This window comes from Panthera leo, chromosome B4, assembly GCF_018350215.1.
Source record: "Panthera leo isolate Ple1 chromosome B4, P.leo_Ple1_pat1.1, whole genome shotgun sequence".
Classification (NCBI taxonomy): domain Eukaryota; kingdom Metazoa; phylum Chordata; class Mammalia; order Carnivora; family Felidae; genus Panthera; species Panthera leo.
In genome coordinates, this window is record NC_056685.1 from 23,356,948 (window position 1) to 23,369,220 (window position 12,273).

General features: G+C 35.6%; 1 protein-coding gene across 1 annotated transcript in view; it reads left to right on the forward strand.

Moving 5' to 3' along the window:
* The window catches only part of GPR158 (G protein-coupled receptor 158), a 425,457-nt gene that overhangs the window by 389,405 nt on the left and 23,779 nt on the right, over positions 1-12,273 (forward strand). The window contains exon 7 of the mRNA XM_042945146.1: positions 6,269-6,507. Within this exon, the coding sequence (XP_042801080.1) occupies positions 6,269-6,507 (239 nt within the window). The remainder of the gene's footprint in view (positions 1-6,268; positions 6,508-12,273) is intronic.

Below are 12,273 nucleotides of genomic sequence, written 5' to 3' on the forward strand. Positions count from 1 at the left end.
ACATACCCTATATTTATCACAGCATTATTTACAATAGCCAAATTATGGAAGCAACCTGAGTGTTCACTGATAGATGAAGGGATAAAGAAGATGTGGTGTGTATATATATATATATATATATATATATATATACAATGGAATATTATTCAGCATTAAAAAGAATAAAATCTTGCCAATTATAATGACATGGATACAGCTAAAGAGTATAATGCTAAGCAAAATAAGTCAATTACAGACAAATATCATATGATTTCACATATATGTGGAATTTAAGAAACAAAATAAATGAGCAAAGAAATAAAGAGAGAGAGAGAGAGAGATAAACCAAGAAACAGACTTTTAACTATAGGGAAAAAACTGAAGGTTACCAGAGAGAATGTGGGTGGGAAGATGGGTGAAATAGTAATGGGGATTAAGGAGTGCACTTGTCATGTTGAATGCTGAGTAATGTATAGACTTATTGAGTCACTATATTGTCCACTTGAAACTAATATAACTGGAATTAAAAAAAAAAATAAAGGCAGGCCTTTTGAACTAGTCCTCCAGAGAGCCACCAGAAAGGTCAAAATGAACAACCACAATTTTTTAAGAAAAAGGTGTATTCTGTTTGCCTAGTACTAGTTGCCTGTGATGAGGATGGGGGATGTTGTCTTCAAGTCCACCACTGATCTGGGGAGTGGGAGATAGGACACTGGATAGAACAGTATGTTAAAATGTCACAAAACTTTTTACTCAGATTCAGTTGTTTTTCTCTTGGTTAAGCATCCCCCTGGTTGCTATAAGCTTTTGATTCTTTTCCAGGGTTCCAAAAAAAGTTGATTCTAATAGTTTTTGCCACTTTATTCATTGCTTTTATGGGTGGATAGACTTGTGGGTTCTTTATTCCATCATTTTTGCTGATACTATTCCCCAAAACCATAGTATTTTAATTGCCTATTGATGTATGTTTACTAAATTATAATGAACCTGGGAGCAGGTAGATAACTGCATTTGCATTTCTAACAAGATTCCAGATGATATTGATGATACCGGTTTGGGAACCAGTGGCCTAGAGCAAGCAACATCTAAACTGAACCTTGAAATAATAGGTAGAAATTAGCAAAATTAGGTGTTGGTATGGGGCAGGGGGGGGGGGCAGTGAGGAAAACTGAGGGCAAAGGTTCACATATAGTCCACAGGGACCTGCAGGTCTATAGGAAAGGGAGAGTGGTGAGAGATAAGGCTGCTGAGACAAGGGGGAACCAATATTCAAAGGCATTTAAAGGTCTTTTACCATATTAAGGATCTAGGATTTGGATGGGGAGCCACTGAAGCACTATAAACAGGGAGTAACATGATCAGAAGTGACCATTGTGGCTTCAGTGTGGAGTGTGGAGTGTGGATTGAAGGTAGGCAAGACCAGTAAGTAGACTAGTTAGGAAGCTACTATAGGAGCAGGTTGATGACCAGGAGCCAGTATAGCAGTGAAGATGGAGAAGAGAAGGATTTGAAAGATATTGAAGAGGTAGAAATTAAATTCTTGATCACTCATTTCATGTCTGGAATGTAAGTGAGAGAGAAAAATTAAAGTTTATTCCTAGGTTTCTGCCTTGATCAATTAAGTGATACTAGTCATTGAGATAAGTAACACAGGAGAAAAGTAGGCTAGAGGAAGAAGGAGTGGAAAGAGGGATAATTTCATTTGAGGACATGTTGATGTCTAGTAGGTCACTGAGTAGAAAGATCTTGAGCTCAGGAGAGAGATCTAAACCGAAGATAAGGATTTGGGTCTCACCAGCATGTAGATAACTGAAACAGGGGTGTCAATGGAATTCCCTGGGTACAATATTTAAAGTAAGAAATAGATCTAGATGGCTACATTTAGGAGGTCCTTGGGAAACACTACCACTTAAGGGGAAGACTGGAGAAGCAGAATTTGCATCAGAAACTAAAAAGATGCTGACAGAGGAATAGGAAGAAAATCAAGAGGATGTGACATAATGGAAGCCAAGTGCTTTAGCCATGCTGAAAGCTGGAGAGAGATCAAGTAAAAAAAAAAAAAAAAAAAAAAAAAAAGTACAAATATCAATTAGATACTTGGAGAAGTACAAGTCCTGACAGCGGAGTTTTATGAGCTCAAACCAGAAATGTGTGGGAAGTAAAAAAGTAGAGACAGATACTCCAGTGACAGCCAATTCCTGGGTTGCCCTTTTCATTGTTACAACATCATTTCCATGAATTTATCTACTGTTAATAATGAGAACTGAATATATTCTTTAAATATGCCTTTTTAAACTCTGTCAATTTCTTGCAATCTTCTTGTATATGTTACTGCTTTCCTTCAGAAACAGTGAAACCTTCTGAACAGATGGTATCCTAAAGATTTATCTATGAAAAAAAAATAGTAAAGTAATCTAAGAAATTTAATTATTGTATTTTTTCCTACAGCTGTATTTCATATAAATGCATATCTAAGGATTTCATTTTTAGAAGTTGCTATCTAGGGAGTGAACCCATATAAACTAACAAGAGCTTGTTTTTTAAAGATATGGCAGAATTTTCTCATTTTATTTGAAAACAATGCTGGAAAAATTCATCTTCTTCCATTTTACAAAACCCAATATCCTGAAATGCTCAGACTGAAGTGCACAATTGTGTTAGTGTGTTTCCTAGTATTCAAAAGCCAATAAAACTAATAACAGGAGACCCATGAAGCCTTTGGCTTTGGTTTTTCCTCTCTGGAAATAAGATTATGGGATCTATGATAATCTTGAATTCTCAGACTATACAATAAATACCCAAGACATCAGCTGGAAAACATGAAAATTTCTAATAATTTAGAATTCAGATTTATTGATTAAAAGATTATCAAAGTGGGATCATATAGATTTCCTCTGCAAAATGCAACTTACTTTTCCTGCTTTGTACTTTGTTATGTTATGTTATTCTCAAGCTAGAATATCTCCTTATATCTTCTCCACTTTCCTCCATTTCTGTTGGTATCCATTGAAGTCCAGGCCAAATATAAGCTATTCTATTAGGTTATTAGACTTACTAGGTACATACAATGTAGAATATATGCTGTTTTATATGGTAGTTATTTCTACACTTGATTCTAGTTAGATTGTAAGCTTCTAGAACTGTATCTTATTCTTCCCATGTTGCTTAGCATGATACCCAGTATATGATTGTCACTGTATAAATATTTGTTTATTATAATTCTATTTCAATTCAAATTGTGTCTAGAATTAGAACAATTCTTTTTTTTTCTGCCTAGCCAAAATATAGAAGACCATAAAAATGAGCCAGATTTCCTCTTTTAAGCTCCTAGTCTTTCAAAATTTAGAATTCATCCAGGTATGACCAGAAACAATTATGTGTACCTAGTGGCTGCAAGTTTCTCCTGCAGAAAATAAGACTGGAACTGGCAAAACACATTAATTTAAAAAAAAATTCTCTTATTTCTAAGAGTTCTCTGAATTTTTTGATCTGCTAATTACAGTAGAAGTCTTTCTTATGGGGATTAGTCACTGGTCAATAAATTGATACACTTGTTTAAAACTGAAAGGCATTAAAGTAAAGTGTATAAGAGACTACAATTTAAAACACACAAATAATCATTTACCAATGTTTTTTAAATAGGCCCCTTGTTTGACTATGGGTCTGACGTTTGGAGTGCATTGTTCTCTTTCTAACATAAATTACTGTAGTACATTATCTACTGTTCACAATATTGGTTCTTTAAATAAGAGCACAACTTGGGGGTGCCTGGGTGGCTCAGTCGGTTAAGCATCCAACTTTGGCCCAGGTCATGATGTCATAGTTTGTGAGTTCGAGCCCCGCTTCAGGCTCTGTGCTGACAGCCTGGAGCCTACTTCAGATTCTGTCTCCCTGTCTCTCTCTGCACCTCCCCAGCTCATGCTTGCACTCTGACTCTGTCAAAAATAAATAAATTTTAAAAATAATAATAATAAATAAATAAGTAAGACCACAAATCTAAAGATTTTTTTAAAGCATTCTGAGCATAGAATCTTTCTATATTTTTCTGTTTTTTGACCACCCCAATATATTAAAGTTTCCTCACTTTCCCCTAGGTTAACAGCCTATTTAATGATTCACCTACATGGAGTCTTTCCAAAGCTTTCAAGACAGATTTTATACAAATAAGTCTCCTTTTGTTTCAGTCATGTGTAATTATTTTATTTATAATTTGGTTAAATTATATAAATTGATAACAATGGGCACTATTTGGGGACACATACAACTGATTCTTAACAAGTAGCAATTCAGCTGGTTGGAGTCGAAGTGTTTGAGGCATACCAGACAGAGGTAGCAAGTTGAGTGTCGCTGCTAGCATTTAGCATGACATGGGCAGTACTCAGTATGTTTTACATAGAGAATGGAGAATAACCCTTAATCTGATAAACTAGTTGAGTGGAGAATAGTTAAAGAGGTCTTCTGCTGTACTCTTTTTTATACATATCTTGCTACATTGTTCCACAGCAAAGTTGAGGGTATTTTATTCAGTATTAAATAACTTCATGCTGTGTGTTAGTTGAAGGACATTGAAGGACAATGGAGTTAAAGATATAGGGGAAAGAAGGATAAATAAAAGTCTGCTAAAAAGTCAATTTCTTTGCTAGGTGTATTGTGTTGATTCTGGAAGAGCTACTGAAGGTCTATAGAGACAGAAAAAATAGTATAAGACATCTAGGCTATTTTAAGTGTGTATGTTTCATTTCTGGACTTAAAATGATTTTTGTGAAGAATTCATAGGAATACTTCATAAAAATTTTATAAAGAATGAGATGAAGGACAGAATAGAAATTTGGGAAAATAAATTTATTTTTGCCTTTTGGAAATTGATTGTGGATACCCCCATAGTATCATGAACCATTCATGGTAGTTTATTTTAAGTCACAATTTTGTGACATAAAATTTCAGAATGAGAGTGGGGAGTTAAAATCAGCTAAGAATATTCTGGGGATAAAGTTAAAGAAATGGGTAAACAGAAGGACCTGTACAGTAACTTTGGATTTTGCCTTCACACAATAACTAGAAATGGAATAGTTCTTAGATATAACTTAACCCAGTAGTTCTCAACTCTAGCTATTCATTTGAATTGCATACATAGAAAAAATATTATTTATTTATTTATTTATTTATTTATTTATTTATTTTAGTTTTTTTTTAATATGAAATTTATTGTCAAATTGGTTTCCACTCAACACCCAGTGCTCATCCCAACAAGTGCGCTCCTCAGTACCCATCACCCACTTTCCCCTCTCCCCCACCCCCCATCAACCCTCAGTTTGTTCTCTGTATTTAAGAGTCTCTTACGGTTTGCCTCCCTCCCTCTCTGTTTTTAAATTTCCCCCTCCCGCTCCCCCATGGTCTTCTGTTAAGTTTCTCCAAATCCATTTCTTAAATGTCGTCCCAATCCTCTTCTTTAATATGGTGATCTTAATTCAGTTACCCTATTTAAATATCTCTCTCATTGTTTTCATATTTATTTCATTATTATTTTTGGTAAGGTAATGAAATAATTATAGAGAGAGGTCATTTAGAATAATTTTCAGAAAATAACTTTTGTAACATTCTACTGTTAGAAAAACTGGTTTAAGGAAATTTTTGACTTAGTATAATATTGTAAAACCCAACTACTTACTTTAAGGACTATTTTTGAGCCCTTAGAAACCCTGTGTGAGCAATGTTTGCCTATGGATCTTTTTTTTTTTTTTTTTTTTTTTAAATTTTTTTTTCAACGTTTTTTATTTTTTATTTTTGGGACAGAGAGAGACAGAGCATGAATGGGGGAGGGGCAGAGAGAGAGGGAGACACAGAATCGGAAACAGGCTCCAGGCTCCGAGCCATCAGCCCAGAGCCTGACGCGGGGCTCAAACTCACGGACCGCGAGATCGTGACCTGGCTGAAGTCGGACGCTTAACCGACTGCGCCACCCAGGCGCCCCTGGATCTTTTTTTTTTTTTAAGATCTTGAGTATTTTCCTTGAAATATTAATACATACTCAAAAGAATTCCATCCTTTGCAAATCTGTTGACTCACTGGCATCTAATGTAGGATATCTGTTTTGCTATTGAAAGATTAAAAACTAGAATGAAATTAAGTGAAGATATAAGCAATACTGTTTTTGAGGTTTTTTTCATGTTAAAACTGCATAAGTAGGATGTGGGTGGGTTTAAATTTCACCTAGAAAAATAAAATATTGTGGAGTTTTACTTTCTGACTATTAAGCTTGCCTTCACATTTTGATGTTTTGCTTTTCCAGGGTTTTGAAAGTGTTTCTTTCACGAACAGCCCAACGGATTCCATATATGACTGGTGGACGGGTCATGAGGATGCTGGCAGTAATTATCCTGGTAGTATTTTGGTTTCTTGTTGGCTGGACTTCGTCTGTTTGCCAGAATTTGGAGAGGCAGATTTCACTTATTGGCCAAGGGCAAACATCTGATCACCTCATCTTCAACATGTGCCTCACTGAGCGCTGGGATTACATGACAGCAGTTGGTATGTGGTCACTTGTTTTGTGCACTTGCCTTGTCCTTTTTCCAGTGGCATTAAAATAGACTTCTGTAGAAGCCTTACCACCCGCCTTTACCAAACTGAAAGGAATTTCACCTGATATGGTTTTGGTAAAGCAATATTATGAAAAGGACAATAATGACATGTGGATTGCAAACTTTTTCTGAGTTCCCATTCTTTTTTTCATAGTTATGTAGCTTTGTAGTTTTGTTGAGAAAACACAATCGAGGAAATTAGGAAGGAGAAATGCAGCAAATAAAGGCAACTTCTTTGCACAGAGAGTTTCTATTTTCCACCTTCTCACTGTATTCCCATTAGATTAACAGTAGCTGTTCCCTTGATTTATTTCTTTAGTTGGGAAAAAAAAAAAGGAGACATGCTGGAATTTTTAATATAGGTTTGGTCCTGTGATATATCAATCAGACTTAGGATCCAGGGTACTCCCTGTGTAGAGATTTTCCTTGCAAAATGATTAATTAATCTATCTTTCATCTGAAGACAATTTATTAGGAATTCTCTGGAGGTCCAATATTACACAAAAATGAAGCCATGCTTTTTAGGGATTAGTGAGAGTTTGATGACTTAGAAACTAGAGAACTCGGGAGAATCACATAAAGGCTTAGGCCAGAAACACGGGTTTCTCTGGCATCTTGGTTTTTTGAAAAATGAGGAAGAGAAATCAGCAGGAATTTTTCTGCTGTTAACATTAGGCTATTTTAAGCTAGGCCTCTAAAGATACAAAAAATAATGAAAACGAATTTTTATTATTTTGTTGTCATTCCCCTCAGTAAACCACAGGACAAATCTTAATTTTATTTGGCAGATGTAAAAAATAAACACATGAGTTTAATTCCTATTTTCTGTCTCCCCATACTTGGAGATTCTTGGTTGAATATTCACATTTAGTATTTTGCCAGAAGTTAATTAATAAAATATGTATTTAGTTTATAATTTAAATGTAATAATATTTTTCTGGGCAAGACATTTTAGAAATTTTCTGGGCCTGATATCTGTATGAATAAAGCAATGTGGGTATATAAAAGAATGGTTATATTGATAATATGTAAAGCCAATCATCATTATTTTGATTAATATCAAAGAAGAGATCAGAAATTATAATTAGATCCATATCAGTATATATCAATGTCAGAAGATAAAGCGTAGAACTAATCTGATTCTGACTTTCATATGGATATGAAAATTTAAAAAGTTGTATAGATATAAGATTTCTACTCAACATAAATCTCTGACATTATTTTATATTGTTCAATCCAAGTTAACCAAACTAGGAAAAATCATTTCCCCATATTACTGTGAAGAAAAGCCCACTATATTTCTTTTCTGTTTTATAATACTCAAAATACATCATTGGGTAGGGAATAAACAAGCAGAAAGCATGGCCTATTTACCTAGCCTTTTTTTGTATTTGTACATCTTGGTTTTGAGATGTATTCAAGGCCTTTTAAAAATTTCTTTTACACTCTAAAGAAAATCATATTTATGATATCTGATGTCTATATAGAGTGAATAAGAATATATAGCTGACAGCAATCTGTAATTTATTTTCCATAAACTTTGTTATATATAAGTAAATTTTCATACAATAAATAAGACCCACTGGGTATCTATAATTTCTCTGATACTGTGTTGAACGTTTTGCAGGAGATATAAAATGAATAAAACCCTTATTCCTCTCACCAAATAGCTTACTATTAGTTTGTATAAATAAATGGAAATTGTTAAAAGTTATTAAAAACAAAATTATGTGGTGAAGACTCTTGTTACAATAGTAGCTCAATAAAGGAAGACAACAGTCTGGACAAGAAACCAGGAATCTTTATAAAAGAGAAGTTCTTTGAGCCATGGGTAATATTTAGGTTATTGTAAAGTGGCGCAGGGAACATTCCCTTTGATAGGAATAGTGGTGAAGGTGGATGGAAATTGTATGAAACATGAAGGAAGTGCCCAACTAGAAAAGAAGATTATGTTGGAATACATTGTGACTAATACTGGATATGTAAGTTTCTTGTGAGTCTTGAAAACCTGTTATAGGAATTTGGAGAACGAGGAATGTGATGTGATGATGAATCCATAAAGTCAATCTAGATTGCCTTCAGGAGAGAGATATGTATAACTCTTTCCTAAAGGCATATATAGATATACATAGATAGATTATAAATAATAGATATAGATATAGATATAGATGATATAGATATATCTCCTAAAGGTATATATAGATATATATAGATGTACCAAATTCAGGGGTTTTGATTCTACCTAATCATTAGATGGAGAAAGAGCAGTGGTTCTCAAAAGTGTGCTCTCAAAACCAATGACAGCAACAGCACCTGGGAACCTGTTAGAAATGCACATTCTTGGGCACATTTACAGACTTGCTTGTCAGACCCTGGAATAGCGGGGCCCAAAAATGAACAAATCAGGAGACTATAGATGCTGGAGAGGATGTGGAGAAACGGGAACCCTCTTGCACTGTTGGTGGGAATGCAAACTGGTGCAGCCACTCTGGAAAACAGTATGGAAGTTCCTCAAAAAATTAAAAATAGACCTACCCTATGACCCAGCAATAGCACTGCTAGGAATTTACCCAAGGGATACAGGAGTACTGATGCATAGGGGCACTTGTGCCCCAGTGTTTATAGCAGCACTCTCAACAATAGCCAAATTATGGGAAGAGCCTAAATGTCCATCAACTGATGAATGGATAAAGAAATTGTGGTTTATATACACGATGGAGTACTATGTGGCAATGAGAAAGAACGAAATATGGCCCTTTGTAGCAACATGGATGGAACTGGAGAGTATGATGCTAAGTGAAATAAGCCATACAGAGAAAGACAGATATCATATGTTTTCACTCTTATGTGGATCCTTAGAAACTTAACAGAAACCCATGGGGGAGGGGAAGGGACAAAAAAAGGTTAGAGTGGGAGAGAGCCAAAGCATAAGAGACTCTTAAAAACTGAGAACAAACTGAGGGTTGATGGGGGGGTGGGAGGGAGGGGAGGGTGGGTGATGGGTATTGAGGAGGGCACCTTTTGGGATGAGCACTGGGTGTTGTATGGAAACCAATTTGACAATAAACTTCATATATTGAAAAAAAAAAAAAGAATAGCAGGGCCCAGCAGTCTGTGTTTCACAAGCCTTCTAGGTAATTTGGATGCTATTCTAAAGTGTAGAACTACTGACTCCAAAGAAGTAATCAGATGAACATAGTAAATAAAACACGTATCACTTATCTCAGCTGTGTTCTGGGCATTCCATAATACTGTTTCCCTGATCAATCATTAGAACATTGTTTGCAGTGATTATTTCAAGTCTTATATTGTACTCCCTCTTCATACCTTCAAACTTCTTTTCTGTTAGATGCCTCCTCCTTGAAAAAAGTAAGTAGGAGCAATTAGACATCAGTTGTTTCCAAATCTTGCCTACATATCTATAGATCTTCCTGTATTTCTATCCATTCTTATTTTTTCTTCTTATCACCTAAAGTAACCCCTCATCCAACATTAACCCCCTTATCTCCAGTGACCTCTCTCACTTTATATGACTTTCCTGTCTTCTGATACTCCCCTACCTCCCAAATCATTCATAAAAAGATTCCCTTCTGGGGCACCTGGGTGGCTCAGTCAGTTAAGCGTCCAACTCTTGATTTTGCCTCGGGTCAGGATCTAATAGCCCTGCATCAGACTCGGTGCTGAGCATGGACCCTGCTTGGTATTCTCTCCCCGTCTCTCTCTCCGCCACTCTCCCACTCACGTACACACATGCACATTCTCTCTTTCTCAAAATAATCTTAAAAAAAAAAAAAAAGAAAAAGAATTCCATTCTGACCACAACGTTCTCTCAGGCTATTTAACTGCTCCCTCTGCGATAGTTCTTTAGATTCATGGGCTGTTTTTATTGTATTTTCCTGCCACTAGACTCTGCTTTCCTCCAGAGAGACAGCTTACCTGGTGGCAAATTTTTACGCTAGCAAGGATGAAACTATGGAAAAAGTAGACATTTTTTAAATACAGTAATTCTGGATAACACCAGAGAAGGGGATACACAGAAAGCAAGGAGGACCCTGCGCTCACTTTCCTGAGGACTGCGGGGTAGGAAGTACAAGAAAAAATACAGATCCATAGCTGCTGCTGGAAATGCATTTCTTTGGATGATAAGCAGGTCTCCGTGAAGGTGAGGAGAGAGACGCTAAGAGGAGAGATTATGATTGGAAGATCTGGGGCATGGCTTTAGCAGTGAGATAAAAGTAGCAAGACTTGAGAGGCAGGCATTAGTGAAACTAATACTCCCACAGATGTTAAATGGTAGCATTAGGGTCTCAGAAAATAAAAGACTAGTGATAGGGTGCAGAGACCATGAGATGAGAGGAAGTCAAATGGTGGTGGTGTTTGTTTTGTTATCTTCAGGCATTGTTTTGTTCCTACAAACTACTGGAACACCATAGTTTCAAAAACTCCAGCAACACGTTTCTCTAAAGAAAAGTCAAGACACATAGTTTAACAACAGGAACAAATATTTGAAATTAGGACTGTCTTAAAAAATCAGCGACATGTGGTTGCTGTGGGTTTTTTTTCACACTACCCTACAGCAGTTCCATTTATTTATCTTTCATGCATCTTTGATTTTTCTTTCTAGTGCATGTAGCACTAGATATTCTGTATTTAACCTCTTTTAATTTAGTGTTTTCTAATGTGCAGCAGATGCTTCTTTGCAGTTCTCTTTATATATTTCTATAAGTAGTGTGTTTGCCCTTAGATTTTTTTTATACTCAGACTGTTATTCAAGAGTAAATTCTTATATCTTCAGTCAGCCAAGAGGAAACCTGTACTAAAAGCTAAATTATTCCATTTCCTAAATGGAAATGTTTCTATATAAGGGACAGGCTGTGGAGAAGCAATAGATAGGTTTTACCTGGAGGTTGTGGAAAATTTTCGTCAAGAAGCTCTGTACACTTACATCAATGTCAGGAGTCAATTTAGAAAAAAAAGAGAAAGTAATAGTTAATATATTTATAAACATGCATTCTGGGTTAGCTTTCCCTGTCAAAACGGATTTAATTTTTAAAAATACAAAATAGGGAACCATTTGAAAGAGCGCAGTACTAGTCTTCCCACTGAAGTAGAACTCTAGGTAGAAATGTGGGTCATACATTTAAAGAATTTGCCCACTGCATAGGGCATCTCCAGAACTGCTCAGACAGGTGATTTCCCTGCGACAAGGGTTTCAGACAGATGAAATAGGTGTAGAGACTGCTTGCGAAATCTCCAAACCTCTATGAGACTCAGTTTCTTCTTTGAGTTTCTTTGTTTGAAAACATAGAAAGGGGAAAATGATGACTTTCAGAATCCCATTGTTATTTATATCTATTTATAATTCTTAATAATCACGTTTGTCCTATACAAAAAAAAAAATGTGAGGTCAGCTTTCATGAAAAACAAATAAAGGTGTGGGGCACTTGGCTGGCTCAGTCGGTAAAGCACGTGACTCTTAATTTCAGGGTGGGGAGTTTGAGCCCCACGTTGGGCAAAGAGATTACTGAAGATAAATTAAAAAAAAATAAAATAGAAGTGTAAACATTGCAACTATAAAAGACAGGTGAACATGGGGCAATGTGAGGGTGTTTTCCAGGCCCAGAAGTCTGAGAGCTTTTTAGTGATTTATTTTATTTTTTATTTTTTATTTTTGTTAATTTACATCCAAATTAGTTAGCATATAGTGCAACAATGA